Source organism: Schistocerca serialis, chromosome 1, assembly GCF_023864345.2.
Source record: "Schistocerca serialis cubense isolate TAMUIC-IGC-003099 chromosome 1, iqSchSeri2.2, whole genome shotgun sequence".
Classification (NCBI taxonomy): domain Eukaryota; kingdom Metazoa; phylum Arthropoda; class Insecta; order Orthoptera; family Acrididae; genus Schistocerca; species Schistocerca serialis.
Genome location: NC_064638.1, coordinates 365,149,260 through 365,168,991, shown reverse-complemented (window position 1 = coordinate 365,168,991; position 19,732 = coordinate 365,149,260). Strand labels below are relative to the sequence as shown.

At 42.3% G+C, this 19,732-nt stretch overlaps 1 protein-coding gene across 1 annotated transcript in view; it reads right to left on the bottom strand.

The window, feature by feature from the left end:
- The window catches only part of LOC126470416 (protein scarlet-like), a 323,404-nt gene that overhangs the window by 56,291 nt on the left and 247,381 nt on the right, over nucleotides 1-19,732 (bottom strand). Inside the window, exon 3 of the mRNA XM_050098273.1 lies at nucleotides 9,006-9,159. Within this exon, the coding sequence (XP_049954230.1) occupies nucleotides 9,006-9,147 (142 nt within the window). The 5' untranslated portion in view covers nucleotides 9,148-9,159. The remainder of the gene's footprint in view (nucleotides 1-9,005; nucleotides 9,160-19,732) is intronic.

Here is a 19,732-nt window from a genome sequence, read left to right as displayed (position 1 = left end):
ATTGGTACCTCCCAAAGAAGTTTGATCGGGGGAAACCATGTACCGAGCTGTCCATCTAAGTCGCGCAGCCAACAGCCAGGCGAAGATCTTTGTATCGCTATTGAGTAACGTCAAGGGGCTGTAATCTCATATCCGTGAGGTAGAGGATGGGAATGACGAAACCGGCACGAAAGATGACATAAGGTCCTGACAAAACTCCAGTGTATTGATCCAAATAATCAAAATAGTGTACAATTTGCACATATGGTATTGGACAAGTCAGCATACATTTTTACAAGTAATTTTTACAGTTTTAATCGTTTCATGAAAGTTTGTTCAATTTGACAAGAAGATAATAGATATCACGTTGTACTTGCGCTTGTTAGATTGGTTCTAACTTCTTTTTACTATGTGTTAAAATGCAATGGAACGTGATAAGAGTAAAATGGGAATAAATACAGACCAGTATGTCACATACTTGAAGGAAAGATGCGCTATAATCAGGCTAAGGTGATCAATTATAAAGAAATTAATTAACATTTATCATGTTTTTCAAAAAAAATCATTTCTTGTGTAAAAGATTTGAACCAAAAGATTTTTTTTAATTTGTGCATGAATCCTCTTGGTACTTCTGTTATTTCTTATTCTTTTTTTTATTTCTGCAGGTAAGTTATTATACATTCTTATCTAAATATGTTGAACACTTTTTTGGTAACAAGCTGTTCTAGACGGAATAATATGTAGATCAGACTGCCGTCTCGTTTCATTGCTATGAATGTATTAATTTAATAGTAATGGGCTGTCTTTGCTTAATAGGTAGGTTTTAACAAATGATATAATACTATATACACCACTGGCCATTAAAATTGCTACACCACGAAGATGACGTGCTACAGACACGAAATTTAGCCGACAGGAAGAAGATGCTGTGATATGCAAATGATTAGCTTTTCAGAGCATTCACACAAGGTTGGCGCCGGTGGCGACACCTACAACGTGCTGACATGAGGAAAGTTTCCAACCGAATTCTTATGCACAAACAGCAGTTGACCGGCGTTGCCTGGTGAAACGTTGTTGTGATGCCTCGTATAAGGAGGAGAAGTGCGTACCATCACGTTTCCGACTTTGATAAAGGTCGGATTGTAGCATATCGCGACTGCGGTTTATCGTATCGCAACATTGCTGCTCGCGTTGGTCGTGATCCAATGACTGTTAGCAGAATATGGAATCGGTGGGTTCAGGAGGGTAATACGGAACGCCGTGCTGGATCCCAACGGCCTCGTATCACTAGCAGTCGAGATGACAGGCATCTTATCCGCATGGCTGTAACGGATCGTGCAGCCACGTCTCGATCCCTGAGTCAACAGATTGAGACGTTTGCAAGACAACAACCATCTGCACGGACAGTTCGACGACGTTTGCAGCAGCATGGACTATCAGCTCGGAGACGATGGCTGCGGTTACCCTTGACGCTGCCTGCGATTGTGTACTCAACGACGAACCTGGGCGCACGAATGGCAAAACGTCAATTTTTCGGATGAATCCAGGTCCTGTTTACAGCATCACGATGGTCGCATCCATGTTTGGCGACATCGCGGTGAACGCACATTGGAAGCGTGTATTCGTCGTCGCCATACTGGCGTATCACCTGGCGTGATGGTATGGAATGCCACTGGTTACACGTCTCGGTCACCTCTTGTTCGCATTGACGGCACTTTGAACAGTGAACGTTACATTTCAGACGTGTTACGACCCGTGGCTCTACCCTTCATTCGATCCCTGCGAAACCCTACATTTCAGCAGGATAATGCACGACCGCACGTTGCAGGTGCTATACGGGTCTTTCTGTAAACAGAAAATGTTCGACTGCTGCCCTGGCCAGCACATTCTCCAGATCTCTCACCATTTGAAAACGTCTGGTCAATGGTGGCCGAGCAACTGGCTCGTCACATTACGCCAGTCACTACTCTTGATGAACTGTAGTATCGTGTTGAAGCTGCATGGGCAGCTGTACCTGTACACGCCATCCAAGCTCTGTTTGACTCAATGCCCAGGCGTATGAAGGCCGTTATTATGGCCAGAGCTGGTTGTTCTGGGTACTGATTTCTCAGCATCTATGCACCCAAATTGCGTGAAAATGTAATCACATGTCATTTCTAGTATAATATATTTGTCCAATGAATACCCGTTTGTCATCTGCATTTCTTCTTGGTGTAGCAATTTTAATGGCCAACAGTGTATGTAAGCAGATGGCAGTGTCATTATGCCAAGTTTCTTGAAATGTTGCCTGCATGATTCATTATATCTCAGTCTGCATATTATACGTATTACCTTTTTTTGCGTTTTGAAGATATCTCTGCTACAGGGTGAGTTTCCCCAGAAATTGATACCATACTGTAGTATGTACCGAGAAACTTAACGGAGTTCGCACTGGAGAGCTCTTGTTTGTTTTCGACCAAGTTGGAGATTTTTCGTTTCTAAGATGAGATGTTGATACTTATGTAGGTTGTTGTTCGCACATTTATGATGAGATTGTTGTCATTGAACCATTCTCTCAGTGATAATTTATGTGGTTTAATAATTTGATCATGGCCAGTTTTGTCTGTGCTTGTTACCAGAATACATGTGCCATCTGCAAATAGTGCATTATGCCCTGAAGTAAGTTTCGTGTTTATGTCATTAATATATAGCGGAAACAATATGGTTCCCAGAATTGAGCTTTGTGGTACACCAATGTAACAGACATTTTCTCAGAGGAGTGCACAGTACACTGATGAATATTGTGTTTTTTTTTCAAATTTTGTTTCAACTTTTTGCCCTCTCTTTGACAGATACGATTCTAACCGTTCGTTTGCAGTTCCTCTCACACCTTTATTAGCTAAATTTCTACAGCATATAGTGTGGACAGTAACGTAAAAAGCTTTAGATAAATCTACAAAAATACTAGTAGTAATTTTTTTATTATCTAATTATTTGATGGTTGTGTTGAGATATTCACATATTGCAGTAGTTGTTGTTTTAGCTTTTCTAAATCCATGCTGCTGCTCAGATAGTAAAGAGAATCTGTTAATAAAATTTTTTAATGTGGTGTAAAATAATTTCTAAAATGTTTTTGAAAATGTGCTGAACTGTGCTACTGGCCTCTAATCAGCTACATAATTTTCTGGTCCCTTTTTGTGGAGTAGCGTAACTTTAGCAGTCTTTAGGAGGTCAGGGAGAACACCATTACTAAAGGCTGCATCAATTATAAGAGTTAATGGTTCTACCATGTATTTCCCACAGTTCTTTACAGTAAAATCAGGTATGTTGTCAGTGTCACTGGCGTATTTATTTTTTAGTCTTTTTATAACTGCGAGCACTTCAGTGTTTGAGGCTTTGCGGAGAAACATTAATGCTTTTATGACTTCCACTTGTGTCGGGTGTTGAGTACTGGCTCTATGGCAGTTCTTCTTTATCAGGTTTTCAGTCACTGTAATGAACTAGTCACTAAAAGCATCTACGATTTTTTCTGATTCTAATGTCAACCTATCATTTAGATTCAGTTTCAAAGTTTCTTACAACTTTCTGAACACCTTTTATTTTATTTTTAGACTGTTATTGATTTCTCATTATATAATTTTTTGCTTACTTAATTACTTTTTTGTAGAAAATACAGTAAGACTTAAAGTATGTTCTCAACTTATAATCAACATAATGATGTTTGATGTAATTCCTTAGCGCTTATTTTTAGCTACATTTTTATCCGTTTTGTTTCCATGAATTTATGCGTTTGTTACAATTTCTCCTGGACTTAAATACAAATGAAATATTAAAATAGTAAAGAAATGTTTTATGAAAAGAATTAAACATGTTATTAACCTCATTTTCTTCATATGTCTCTGACCAGTTCTCAGTCCTTAAGAAGATAAAAAGCATAAGGTTTTCATTGTTAAACTGCCTTGGCGCTGAAGTTTTTGTAAGACATTGCTTTTTTCAGTTTAAATTCACTGTTAGCATCGGGGCTTTATGATCACTGTAACCTGTGTTAACGATTTCAGTTGGGTAGTATTATCTATCTTCGTTTATAAAGATCTGGTCGAGCGCTGACTCTGAGTTTTCAGCGATCGTGGTTGGAGTAAGTGTAATGATTTAGTAATATTTAGCAATTCATCTTTCCATTTACAGGTTTAATCTCCACATATTAGCATAATTTTATTAAGCGCATGTAGTACATTTAGTAGTCCTTCAGTGATTGAAAGTCTGGACATTGCCAGTGGTGGACCTATACAGATTCAGTATCATTATGTCAGAGTCTGTCAAGACAATTAAAGAAAATTCAGAATCTTTTTCTGTTAGTATATTACTGTGCTTTGTGAGGCATTTTTAGTTCACATTCCTTTTAACATAGATAGCTGTACCACCTCCCTTACTTTCATTTCCACAAGAACGACTAGCTAGATTACATTTTCCAACTGGTGTTTTTCCAATTTTATCTTTTGTTAACCAAAGCTCAGTGATACAGAAAATATCTAATTGTAAATTAGTTTTCAGGACTAGATCTGTTTCTAACAATTTACTAAATATTGACAGCACATTATGGTGTAATATTTTAAAAGGGAATACTGTCCGTTTTCCATTGGAACAGATGGCTTTTTTATGTGCTTTAGATTACAGATAATGTTTTGGGACATCACTCGCCACGTTCATCTCTAATGTAGGTTTATGGAGTTTACTTTCTGCACCTGTTGTATTTTGGTAGGGTGCTAGCTGGGAGCTCTTGTTGTTCCTGACCACAGACAATGCTGATTGTAGGCTGGAGGTCTGCGTTGTCGTGCGGAGGATCTGGTCGCAGCTTTCAATGATGCTGATCCAGAGTGTAGTTGCACATTTCCTGTTGTTGTATCTTGAACATCTTCGCACGTGGAACTTGGCTGAGTTGCTGTTTTTGGGCGAGATGCTGCTGCTGGTATCACATCCAAATTAGTCTTTGATCGTTTTGTTTTGCTGTGTCTACTTTAAGCGAAAAGCTTACAATATATACAGAAAACAGCATTTTTCGAATATTAGTAGAGTAGCCGTTCTTTGTGATACTTCTCGCCGTTTCCTACCTGCCTTTCATAATACACTACTGGCCATTAAAACTGCTAAACCAAGAAGAAATGCAGATGACAAACGGGGAATTCATTGGACAAATATATTATACTAGAACTGGCATGTCATTACATTTTCACGCAATTTGGGTGCATAGATCCTGAGAAATCAGTACCCAGAACAACCACCTCTGGCCGTAACAACGGCCTTGATACGCCTGGGCATTCAGTCAAACAGAGCTTGAATGGCGTGTACAGGTACAGCTGCCCATGCAGCTTCAACACGATACCAGAGTTCATCAAGAGTAGTGACTGGCGTACTGTGACGAGCTAGTTGCTCGGCCACCATTGACCAGACGTCTTCAATTGGTGAGAGATCTGGAGAATGTGCTGGCCAGGGCAGCAGTCGAACGTTTTCTGTTTACAGAAAGGCCCGTACAGGACCTGCAACATGCGGTCGTGCATTATCCTGCTGAAATGTAGGGTTTCGCAGGGATCGAATGAAGGGTAGAGCCACGGGTCGTAACACGTCTGAAATGTAACGTTCACTGTTCAAAGTGCCGTCAATGCGAACAAGAGGTGACCGAGACGTATAACCAATGGTACCCCGTACCAGCACGCCGGGTGATACGCCAGTATGGCGATGACGAATACACACTTCCAATGTGCGCTCACCGCGATGTCGCCAAACACGGATGCGACCATCGTGATGCTGTAAACAGAACCTGGATTCATCCGGAAAAATGACGTTGTGGCATTCGTGCACCCAGGTTCGTCGTTGAGTTCATCATCGCAGGCGCTCCTGTCTGTGATGCAGCGTCAAGGGTAAGCGCAGCCATGGTCGCCGAGCTGATAGTCCATGCTGCTGCAAACGTCGTCGAACTGTTCGTGCAGACGTCCCCATCTGATGACTCAGGGATCGAGACGTGGTTGCACGATCCGTTACAGCCATGTGGATAAGATGCCTGTCATCTCGACTGCTAGTGATACAACAGGCCAGAATCCGACCTTTATCAAAGTCGGAAACGTGATGGTACGCATTTCTCCTCCTTACACGAGGCATCACAACAACGTTTCACCAGGCAACGCCGTTCAACTGCTGTATGTGTATGAGAAATCGGTTGGAAACTTTCCTCATATCAGCACGTTGTAGGTGTCGGTTAAATTTCGCGTCTGTAGCACGTCATCTTCGTGGTGTAGCAATTTTAATGGCCAGTAGTGTAGGAAGTTGAAAATCTTCGATTTGAAGTGTCACGCCGATACTCAAGCTTTCTAATTTATTTGGGTAGGTTTTCCATCAAATACCACACATCTCCAGTAATTAAAAATGCAGCCCAAAGTCCAGGACCATTTTTAGAAATACAGTAAAGGATTCGAGGAGAGCTTCTGTGAAGTCTGGAAGGTAGGAGACGAGGTACTGACGGAATTAAGGCTATGCGGACGAGTCGTGAGTCGTGCTTGGGTAGCTCAGATGGCAGAGCACTTGCCCGCGAAAGGCAAATGTACAGAGTTCGAGTCTCGGTCCGGCACACAGTCTTTATCTGCCAGCAAGTTTCATATCAGCGCACACTCCGCTGCAGAGTGAAAATTTCATTCTATATACATAATACTTATTTCAACCTTGGCCTACACTCTGGGATGTACCCTCCAGGGGTACATATACGGCAGCTTTATGCTACTCCTTTAAGTTTAAAAAATGAAAATACTACAAACTGATTTTACTTGGAAGCATTAATTGACGGCGCAATCAACTAAAACACTAAAGAGTCGTTTTAGTTGAAAGAACAAATACGCGGTTGAAGCAACAGAAAGACTGGTTTTTATTGAAAAGGAAGAATTACTACACAAAACTACAACGGACTGAATCGATTATTTTGATTCGGTTGCTCCTACAGATTTGCTTTCTCTTAAAATAAATAAATGAACTATAATCGAACTGACTGAATAGATTGTTTCTTCACTGAAAAGAATGAATGAATAATTCAGCTGATACTTAAAGGCCCCTCTTGACTACAAACAATTTGTCAAACTTCACTAGTTTGTTAAATTATTTGGCAGTTTGTGTTTGCTTGACGTGTCTAAGAAACATTTTGTTTAATGGATGATTTGATAAGATGTCGGATGTTGTTCGTATTGTTATTTCGCCACGCATGTTTAGCAAGAAAGTGTTTTCATTTCAGTTTACCTCAGTACAGTGTGGGTTTCCACTATTCAGAATATGGATCAAAACGACAGAGCACTGGAAGTTATCGAAATGGTAGAAGTGCTGCGTGTTTCCTAGCCATATATTAAACTGAAAGGCGTTAAGAAATAAATCAGTATTCCACACACAACATAAAATTGGGAGTTCAATGAAATCTCGGTAACATTTCCTTTAGCAGATTTTCTGTCAATTTCAACCATTCCCTGGACCAGTGTGTTGTTTTCTTTTTCTTCTTAATCCACAGTGCTAAATTCATTGCAAGAAATGCTTTGTCGAAACTGATAACTATTTCCAATAGTGTCAAAATACTCCATGACACGATACACACAGCACGAGAGTTGCTTTAAAAGTGAGGTTACATTTATTAAACTTACAAACAATCCCGTTGGAGGAACGTCTGCAACTGAGTATTATAGCAGAGGTTGAAAATACCGATTCACTTGCAAGGTTTCAAAAATATTATATGGAACTTAGTTTTTGTTTTTTTATTTTTACTACTGCCTGTAAGAACTATTATTAGCTCCGATCTCTTGTTTATTTTCAGTATTACACCTGCTTATGGACATGTAAGAACCGGAAACTGGTCGTCTTTTAAATAAAAAGCATTTTGCAACTGAAGTAGAACGGCCTTGCCACAGTGGAAACATCGGTTCCCGTCAGATCACCAAAGTTAAGCGCTGTCGGGCGTGGCCGGCACTTGGATGGGTGACCATCCCAGCAGCCATGCGCTGCTGCCATTTTTCGGGGTGCACTCAGCCTCGTGATGCCAATTGAGGAGCTACTCGACCGAATAGTAGCGGCTCCGGTCAAAGAAAACGATCAGAACGACCGGGAGAGTGGTGTGCTGACCACACGCCCCTCCTATCAGCATCCTCATCTGAGGATGACACGGCGGTCGGATGGTCCCGATGGGCCACTTGTGGCCTGGAGACGGAGTGCTTACAACTGAAGCGGTATTTTCAGTCTCTGTTATTAAACTTAGTTGGTACATGAGCATGTTTCTTTGAGAAACCGTGGGTAGGGGTAGCAAATTTGACAAATAAGTTTGATCGTTGGTTGGTTGATTTTTTGGGGGGGGGGGGGCGGAGGGGACCAAACAGCGAGGTCATCGGTCCCATCGGATTGGGGAAGGTTGGGGAAGGAAGTTGGCCGTACCCTTTCAAAGGAATCATCCTGACATTTGCCTGAATCGATTTAAGGAAATCATAGGAAACCTAAATTTAGACGGCAGGACGCGGGTTTGAACCGTCGTCATCCCGAATACGAGTCCATTGTGCTAACCACTGCGACACCTCACTCGGTTGATCGTTCACAGAGAACTTAAAACTGCAACTGAATTAGTCGAATGTTTTCGAGCAAGCGACTGTATCGTCTGTTTTCATTCAGTTGTTGCCGTCACTAGCACCTCACCTACCGCGCCACAGCCGTAAGCGACCTAACCCCCTCTGATACCATTGCCCCCCCCTCCCTTACTATCTGGCCTATGCAGCACAGGCTACATTTTTTGTGCGCACTTCAATGGAGAGACATCTACGGGTACCATCTGTAGTCCAGTCTCTGCCAATGAACGGGTAAGTTGGAGTCTGGAAGACAGCAGTTATCGCTGTCCCGCATAACTCACAGCAAGGCAGGCGGAAGAAGAGTGAATGACATTGGCTGTCAGCGGTTAGTGAAGGAGGATTCGCAGAACGCGTCATAGTTGGGTCGCCTTCTGACGTGAAGCGCACTGTAGGAGAGGTCTGCAGATAGCTCACCATTGTTGAGGATCTGCACGCGGTCATACTGGAGGCCCTTCCAGAAGGGCTGCTTCTGACGGCGCCGGCGCACCCACACAGACAGCTCCTCCCATGATAAGGTCACTCCGCTCACCTTGTTGAACCCCATCGACAGTTCCATGTGGCGCACTGCCTGCAACAGAGGAAGCGGCACCCATTAGTGGCATTCGTGCAGTATTTGAAGCAATAAAAAGCGATTTGCATGTACCAAAAGTAGAGATCAACGGGCATATAGTGGATGACACTGTGTGTGAAGCTCCTGGGCCGGCCGTTGCAGCCGAGCGGTTCTAGGCGCTTCAGTCTGGAACCGTGCTGCTGCCACGGTCGCAGGTTCGAATCCTGCCTCGGACATGGATGTGTGTGATGTCCTTAGGTTAGTTAGGTTTAAGTAGTTCTAGGTCTAGGGGACTGATGACCTCAGATGTTGTCCCATAGTGCTTAGAGCCATTTGAACCATTTTGAAGTTCCTGGGCATCCAGACTGATGACAGACTTTGGTAAAACCAGCATGAGATTAAGGTAACCAAAAGGCTCAGTTCTGCCTGCTTTGCACTCAAAAATGTCTCTTACCGAGTAGACATGCAGGCGGGATTACTAGCACACCACATGCTTTCACTCCGTTTTATACAATGGTATAATCTTCTGGGGCACTACAGCTAAAGTGAGACAAGTATTTGTTCTACAGAAGCGTGCAATAACAATACTATGTAATGATGACAACTGTAAAGCTATCAGGGGCCTCTTCAGGGACGTAACTTTCACTTACTTGCCGAAAAAAATAGTTCAAATGGCTCTAAGCACTATGGGACTTAACATCTGAGATCATCGGTCCCCTAGACCTAGAACTACTTAAACTTAACTAACCTAAGGACATCACACACATCCATGCCCGAGGCAGGATTCGAACCTGCGACCGTAGCATCGCGCGGTTCCGGACTGCAGCGCCTAGAACCGCTAGGCCACCGCGACCACTTGCCGAAACATGTACACCCTAATGGTATTTGTGGCTAATAACAAGAGTCAGTTTAGGATGAACTCAGCAATTCTCAACCGAAATACTAGAAGTCGAAATAATTTCTATGTGGACTATGCATCCCTCTCAAGGTTTCAGAATGGAGTTTTATACAGGAAAAGGGATCCTGCGAACAGCTGGAAGACATGGCCCTAGAACAAACTAACGTAAAACCCGCGGCAAAAACGCTGAATGCAAGTGAGACTGTAAAACCTCCAAAGATCCTACATCAGCAAATATAAAACAAAGCATGGGTATCGAAAATCAAGATGTGGCGCAGGATTTCAGTGGAAATGGAATTTGGTAGGGTGTTGTGTAAACGTGGGCTCTTAACCAAGTACTGTGTTTCATTAACAGCACTTAATTATTCCAGAAGGCATGCACAAAGAAACAAGCCACCCACTTGAGCCCAGTCTCGCAAATTTTTAAACTTGTAATATATCGATATAAATTTGATAAAAATTATTACTCGTTTCACAATAATAACACGCCTATAATTTGAAAGGCGCATCAAAGAACATACGACAGAAGAAAACTTAACGTAAGATATATGTGTGCATATCATTCATAAGAAATATTGCTACGCCCCACTGAAACTAATTTTGCAAAGGGGGCACAAATAATTCCGCGGCAACAACAAAGCACAACAGATATAACAGCACATAATTATGCATACCACCAAAACTTTAATCACACATCAGACAGGCGAAACGTGTAAACAGTAGAATCTTCACTGACACAGGACACTAACGTACAATGAAGGTACGTGGACTGGCAAAAGATTCATTGAGGCTTATCATTAGGATACAGTTTCATCATGTCACAGCCTCGCCATGTTTTATTAAATCAAGTAAAATGCGAGTATAGTACAATCAGAACACACCATGGGTTTTCCATGCTTTTTCAATTAAAGTACAATTATATCAGCGGAAAAATTCTCCTGCTGGAGCACAAAAAAAGCAAATATGTTCCTCTTTAAAAGACTCTGACAGGAAAGTGGGGAACCGGCAGCCTGAACCCTCACTCCATATTCCATACCAAAAATTTTGGCGTTCGCTCTCTTTTAACACAACATTCTAAATCCTTTTAGCCAGTCTCTCGTTGTAGTTAAGCCTTTATACTCAGCATCTCCCTCTCACTTCCACTGTCTATACACATCTCTCTCCCGCTATCTCCTTTTAATCTAATTGATTTACAATATCTCCCACCACCACTCTCTCCTCTCTCACTTACACTGTCTCCTTTTGTCTTTTTTCCCACTGCCATTGTCTCCAATATACCTCGGCATCTCAAAATTTCTGGGGGCCCAACATATTTTTTGTCCTATACCCGCAAGTTTAAAATTTCGGTCCAAATTTTGTCCTCCCCTAAACCTATTTGTTAAAGTTCGCTGGTCTGGGAGGTCCGGACACCCAAGCCTATATAGGGTCTCCACTCATCTCTAATTTCCACTGTCTCCTCTCTCTTTTGCTCCCTCTGCTACTATCTCCATCCATCTCTGTTTCCCTTTTACTGCCACTGTCTCTCATAGGCCGTCAATATCTCCTCTCTCGTTTGCTCCCACTGCTATTGGCTTCATCCACCTCCTTTTCTCTTTCATTGCCAGTTTCTCTCTCCCATAAATAAAAGAAATATAAATACTACAACGATGGATTGATATTACGAACAGAAAACAACATTGGCGGGAATACGCGTACCAACAACATGAGAAACTGTTCTCGGAGGTAGAGGAACGACACCCTTTGGATTTTTGCTATGACTTATTCTGCTGACACTGGGGATTATTTATCGTTTTTCAAATGCGCGTCTCGCCGCCAAATAAATTGCTTCCTGGACGACATGTATAAAGAGCAGATGTCACTAAAATGCGATGATCAGCTGTTGTCTGCACATGGTAACTTCTGAACATTTCAGCAGTAGAGATCAAACATAAATAGTGCAGGGCTCGACAAAATAAATATGCATTTAGACTTCCTCTTTTAAACATCAAGTACACATTTTTTAAAAAATGTGAGCCATTTTTATCGCCACAGTAATGCTCAAAGTTACGTTTCTCGGGTTTACAACTGAATGAAGGAAGATTAGAATTTTTCCAATCGTCACCCAAATCGTTAACGATGGAGCATCGGCTCAAATATACGAGTATAGGGACAGCATTCGTCCCTTTTGGGAGGGACCATTCCGACGTTATTGCCAAGTTCGGGTAATTCTCGGTGATTCAGGCAAGTTGTAAGTAGGCTGCTTAGGTTTTTGTATTGGTGACGCCACGTAGCGCTCTGTATGAAAATCACTGGCTGTGCTGTGTGCAGTCTGTGGCTGGTTAGCATTTTTGTAATATTCGCTATTGTAGTGTTGGGCAGTTGGATGTGAACAGCGCGTAACGTTGCGCAGTTGAAGGTGAGCCGCCAGCGGTGGTGGATGTGGGGAGAGAGATGGAGGAGTTTTGAGAGCGGATGATCTGGACGTGTGTCCATCAGAGACAGTAAATTTGTAAGACTGGATGTCATGAGCTGATATATATATTATGACTTTTGAACACTATTAAGGTAAATACATTGTTTGTTCTTTATCAAAATCTTTCATTTGCTAACTATTCCTATCAGTAGTTAGTGACTTCAGTAGTTAGAATCTTTTATTTAGCTGGCAGTATTGGCGCTCGCTGTATTACAGTAGTTTGAGTAACGAAGATTTTTGTGAGGTAAGTGATTCATGAAAGGTATAGGTTATTGTTAGTCAGGGCCATTCTTTTGTAGGGATTATTAAAAGTCAGATTGCGTTAAGCTAAAAATATTGTGTGTCAGTTTAGTGTTGATCAGAATAAGTAAAGAGAGTAATGTCTGAGTACGTTCAGTTTTGCTCAGCTGTTTGAAAAGCAAATAATGTAAGAGGTTTATTAGCATAGTCAATCATAAATTTTTCTAAGGGGACGTTTCAAAGTAACATGCCTTTGCACCGCTAGAGAACTGGACAATTGTATAAAAAACTGTGCTTCCACTTTCGGAGGAACTTGTTTACACGTAAGACAGGTGACGAAGGCCGCGACTGGTGGTCATGTTACGCGCAAAGCACATGCCCGTGGGTGTTGTATACTCGCAGGCGCCGGTCTTCAGACTGGCGGACCGCAGCGTGCCTTCGCCAACGAGCGTTTGGTTTCCTTGTCGAAGGCGAAAACGTCTTGTGAGTCTGAGCTTCAAGTGGCCTTTTGCCAATAATTTGCACGGATGTTTCTGCACGAGAGAAAACGAGCCTTAAAAATTATCATAAATACAGTGGTCAGAGCCATAATGGTTGCATGAAACACTGTACACCTATACCAACAGTTTGACATTATTTGAGAATCGAAGCAATTCAGGTTTCGACAGTAAAATGTGTGTATTGTGTATTAGAGGAATGACTTTTTGCTGATAAGTCATTTGGACGAGAAAGGACAGAATAGTCTAAGAAGGCAAAATTTTGTCTCTTTTTCGTGATCGGAGTAGAGCCTTCTACTCTGAAGTAATACATTTCAGTACCTTAGCTGTTTCGGTTCAGGATACTAAGAATGGTTGCTGTAAAAGTTCACATATTTTCATATATATTTAGTCACTCTGCACTGTTAAAGTATAAATCGGACGATAGGGTACGGCTTATAGCCAGCAACATATTCCAGAAATGTGGGCAAGTGACACACACACGAAAAAAATGGTTCAAATGGCTCTGAGCACTATGGGACTCAACTTCTGAGGTCATCAGTCCCCTATACCTTAGAACTACTTAAATCTAACTAACCTAAGGACATCACACACAGACATGCCCGAGGCAGGATTCGAACCTGCGACCGTAGCGGTCTCGCGGCTCCAGACTGTAGTGCCTAGAACCGCACGGCCACTCCGGCCGGCACACGAAAAAGGAAATGATCAAACAATGTAAAAGGTAGTAATCATGTTTTCATAATCCTTACTTTTATACCGTTGACGAATGTCACACCGACAATTACATAAGCCGAAATGAGACTGAGTCGGAAAATTCTAACGAGATGGCTCCTAAGGCCTCTCTTGGTTCGGTAATTCTGTTTCCCTTTCGTCTTTCTTCTTCTTATGCTGTTGTCTCATTTTGCAGCATCCGCTCATCGTCAACTCGTCCATTATTTTCTCGTTGCCGGATGCCCTTGCTGACAGCAGACCGCCATTGTTATGCAAGTAGGGGATTATTATCTATCTGCTAATCGTGTAAACTCTGTCCTGCGTGTTTTCTCGCTTAATGCTTCTGCGATGTGTTCCAAGTGTGGGGACGCGGCACGATAACGGCAATATCCCAAACAGGTGTGCAAAGCAGCTTGTGGGCCACACCCAGGCTGGGCAGTTTTGCCGTCCAACGGTTAAAGTCGGTGAACGCACTCGACCTGTTTCTGGTTCGCACTATGCGTTAAGCTATACATGAAAGCTGGTCGCCCATTTCAGTGATAACTGTATCAAGTTTGCTCGACACCAACGATACAGCTACATTTTCTCTGGCCTTTCGAGGAAATATTGTTAGAAAAGGCCCTACTATGCAACATGGTTACGAAACAAAGCCTCAGCTAAAATGTGCGTTTACACCGGTGCGCCTTGGGCCTGTGTTTGCCTCATACGTAAGAAGAGGCATCCGTGTACGTGTACATTTCTTCCTCGATATGTGCACAAGCGTGATTACACACCCAGCTAGACACAACCACACACGCCGTTCTAGTAGTCAAGATGTCTTCTGTGCTAGCAGCAACTGTCGCCGCTGCCTGTATATTCTGAGACAAAGACGAATTGTAGAAATAAGCGCAAGTACTGGGATAATTAATATCTTTGGTATGTGTTTATGTGGTTTAAAGTGAAATATGATAGGGAGTATTTTGTTTAAAAGCTTTACTCGTGATTTCGAGGCAATACCTCATCCTGTTGGGCCACCCACTCCGAAGGAACATGCAAAATACAGAGACGCTACATCAGAGGCGGCAAGGCTGGCTTTGAATTCTTGCTATCGGAGATAATGACTCCAGTCTGTAGTTCCAGTTCAAGGTATCTACAGCATCGAAATCTAACGTATTCCCAGAAGTTCCCCAGGCTCTCATGAAAACCCTCAAAAACCACATTAAGTTGATCACCATTTAACGTTTCTTTCTCTCGATAACGAAACACTTATTCGATGCTGAACGTTTAAAGCCAGTAGTTCAGTTATTTTCAACATGCAACACTTTGGGGTTGTACTGACTGGAAGCACTGAAAGGATAAAAAAATTATGTTAGTCGAATACTGTCAGAGTTGGTTTCCTTGTGTGTGTGTGTGTGTGAGAGAGAGAGAGAGAGAGAGAGAGAGAGAGAGAGAGAGAGAGAGAGAGAGAGAGAGTGAAAGAGAGAGAGAGAAGGAAGCTGGACAAAGCGTTCTGCTGAAGCATGCACAATTCATTCGCGCCTCCACATGGTTCTAGCATGGTTGTAGAAGTATCAGTTCTTACTAGAAATTTGCCAGCCGAATGGCATGTCCTTTCGTGTCCAATCAGTTAGTTCTGCTATTACTGTTTCTCTGCTGACAGCACAATACTCCCCGCCTCCTTTCATACTGACGGGTCTGTCTCTAGTGACATCTGGTGGTCACTTCTCGCATTACATAAGCGTGTCCAGACACTTTTGACCAGATACTCTATACAGGGTGGTCCATTATAGTGACCGGGCCAAATATCTCACGAAATGAAAAAAACTACAAAGAACGAAACTCGTTTAGCTTGAAGGGGCAAAGCAGATGGCTCTATGGTTGGCCCGCTAGATGGCGCTGCCACAGATCAAACGGATGTCAACTGCGTTTTTTTAAATAGGAACCCCCGTGACACACTGTCAATCCTAAGGGTCCGGGTTCGATTCCCGGCTGGGTCGGAAATTTTCTCCGCTCAGGGACTGGGTGTTGTGTTGTCCTAATCATCATCATTTCATCCCCATCGACGCGCAGGTCGCCGAAGTGGCGTCAAATCGAAAGACCTGCACCAGGCGAACGGTCTACCCGACGGGAGGCCCTAGCCACACGACATTTCCATTATTTATTACATAATCGTGTAGTACGTAAATAAATATGAATGTTTTTGTTGGATCACTTTTTTCTCTTTGTGATAGATGGCGCTGTAATAGTCACAAACGTATAAGTACGCGGTATCACGTAACATTCCGCCAGTGCGGACGGTATTTGCTTCGTGATACATTACCCGTGTTAAAATGGACCGTTTACGAATTGCGGAAAAGGTAGATATCGTGTTGATGTATGGCTATTGTGATCAAAATGCCCAACGGGCGTGTGCTATGTATGCTGCTCGGTATCCTAGACGACATCATCTAAGTGTCCGGACCGTTCGCCGGATAGTTACGTTATTTAAGGAAACAGGAAGTGTTCAGCCACATGTGAAACGTCAGCCACGACCTGCAACAAATGATGATGGCCAAGTAGGTGTTTTAGCTGCTGTCGCAGCTAAACCGCACATCAGTAGCAGACAAATTGCGCGAGAATCGGGAATCTCAGAAACGTCGGTGTTGAGAATGCTACATCAACATCGATTGCGCCCGTACCATTTTTCTGTGCACTAGGAATTGCATGGCGACGACTTTGAACGTCCTGTACAGTTCTGCCACTGGACACAAGAGAAATTACGGGATGATGACACATTTTTTGTACGCGTTCTATTTAGCGATGAAGCGTCATTCACCAACAGCGGTAACGTAAACCGGCATAATATGCACTATGGGGCAACGGAAAATCCACGATGGCTGCAACAAGTGGAACATCAGCGACCCTGACGGGTTAATGTATGGTGCGGCATTATGGGAGGAAGGATAATTGGCCCCCATTTTATCGATGGCAATCTAAATGGTGCAATGTATGCTGATTTCCTACGTAATGTTCTACCGATGTTACTACAAGATGTTTCACTGCATGGCAGAATGGCGATGTACTTCCAACATGATGGATGTCCAGCACATAGCTCGCGTGCCGTTGAAGTGGTACTGAATAGCATATTTCATGACAGGTGAATTGGTCATCGAAGCACCATACCAATACCATGGCCCGCACGTTCACCGGATCTGACGTCCCCGGATTTCTTTCTGTGGGGAAAGCTGAAGGATATTTGCTATCGTGATCAGCGACAACGCCTGACAACATGCGTCAGCGCATTGTCAATGCATGTGCGAGCATTACGGAAGGTGAACTACTCGCTGTTGAGAGGAATGTCGTTACACGTATTGCCAAATGCACTGAGGTTGACGGACATCATTTTGAGCATTTATTGCATTAATGTGGTATTTACAGGTAATCACGCTGTAACAGCAAGCGTTCTCAGAAATGATAAGTTCACAAAGGTACATGTATCACGTTGGAACGACCAAAATAAAATGTTCAAACGTACCGACGTTCTCTATTTTAATTTAAAAAACTTACCTGTTACCAACTGTTCGTCTAAAATTGTGAGCCATATGTTTGTGTCACAAAGCGAAAAAAGTGGTCCACCTAAAACATTCATATTTCTTTACGTATTACACGAATATGTATTAAAAAATAGAGGTTCCTATTTTTAAAAAAAACGCAGTTGATATCCGTTTGACTTACGCATCGCCATCTAGCGGGCCAATCATAGCGCCATCTGGTTTCCCCCTTCAAGCTAGACAAGTTTCGTCCTTTGCAGTTTTTTCGTTTGACGCTTATTTCGTGAGATATTTGGCGCGGTCACGATTAATGGACCACCCTGTATATTATCGTTATTACTGTTATTATTTATTTTTTATAATAGTAAACACAACAAATGGGATCACTTTGTTGTTCATATCTTATCTCTAATCGGATTTTTCCCAAGCGTCTTGGAATGCTTGGCTTAGCAGCAAATAATTCGTTCAGACAGAAGTAATATAGCTTTTTACAGTTTACAAACGGGTATTTCATAAGAGTCAATGATTTTTAACTTCCCACATCGACCGGGGCCGCTTTCTCCGACTTAACGCCAGAGTCGCTGTACCGCGATTTTGTACCTGGTATGTTGTTCTAGTTTTTCTCGTCGATTCTGTTGTCACCTGGGATGACAACGTCAATAATCCACGTTTTCTTTTCCTCCACAACTGTGATGTTTAGCGACTGTACTCCAGTATTCTATTTATCTCAAGTCGGAAGTTACACAATAATTTGCCAGTTTCGTTCTCGATCATTTTCTCTGGACTGTGCTCCCACTACTTCTTTGCCATCGGCAGATAGTACTTTTAGCATAAGTTCCAGTGGATCATTTGAGTCACAGCATTGTGCCTCTGCTTGTAATGAGTCTGAGCGATATTTTTGCGACAGCTCAAGATGCCGCCCACTGTTTACTCAGTTCCCTTGTGGCATCTGCACTTTGCAGCTTATGCTGATTTCTCGATTCTGAATTGGATGGCATTAGTTCTGATGGCTGGCTCCTGTGCAACACAAACCAACCTTCACTTTCCTTCTTCAGGGTTCCGTTGGTCGTCAATGCTCAGGCTTTTTGCTTAGGAACTTCATTATTATTATTATTATTATTATTATTATTATTATTGGCAATTGAACGCTATCGGATCACGGAAAACTATTATATTTCAATCTTCGGAGATTCCAAGCGTCTCTCATTTTCTCTCCGTAACTTTCTTTCTTCAGTCCATTTAGTTCCTTGTCTGGTGTTGACTTCATTCTCTGAAAATACTTCCATTAGCAATTTTTTTCAGTTTCTGTTAATGTCTGATGGGGTTATATGAACGTCTTCTAAATTCTATGTGACCTGCTGAGTTCAAGCTATGATTTTGAATTGTTCTATGTACGACGCAATTTTGTGTGTCAATATTGTTGCTGGAAGTCTGTGGATATGCCAATAAAATTTCAATCTTTATTTTCTTATCTCTGTCACGAGATTCGATACTTTTTCGGTTGTTTTCGAGATTGTAATCTGTATCCATCTTCTAGTCTCTTGGGGCCGAGCAACTTTCTTAGACCTTTGCTTTCTTCTCTTAGTATATGTTCCTCATGAACTTTTCCGTAGATTGTAAGCGAGTCGCTAGCGTACAAGACATACAAGACTTAAGACTTGATAACTATGTTATAGTGCTTGATTTTTGTGTGTATGGGCATAAATTTTTTGTTGTAGATGTAGATTTTACCGGAAGCTCTCTTAAGTCGTGCGATCCAATTTTCAGTGCCATTTTCTTTCCTCCTGTGGGTTTCTAAGACTTTGCCGAAGTGTTTCAAGTATGGAACTCTCTCGATTTTTCCGTATTTTGTGATCAGTTTTTGGGCAGGTTGTTCCGAACGGTGTATTTGGTGTTTTTGGAAGGAAATTAGGACCGCATTTCTTTCAGTGCCTTCCTTGAGAGTTTTGATCGGTTTAATTGTCTTCGTCTTGTCTGCTAGTATTCCCACATCATCTGCGAAAGTTCGGCAATAAATTTGGAAGGCATTTTGTTCTAGATGGTTTTCAAGGGAATCTTATACCATTCTTCGTGCAAAACAGTACCAAACAGTTCAGGTAACGATGACGGAGGTGGGTAGCACCCCTTCTCTCGAAAGTACTGTAAAATCTCGATAATAGTGAGAAATGGTGACTGGGGTAGCCAGGAGAGATGCGAAAATTCATTATCGTGACCACAAAACCACTCTTGGACGATGTTAGGTGCGTGAACAGGGGACGTGTCGTCTTGGAACACAGCATCACCA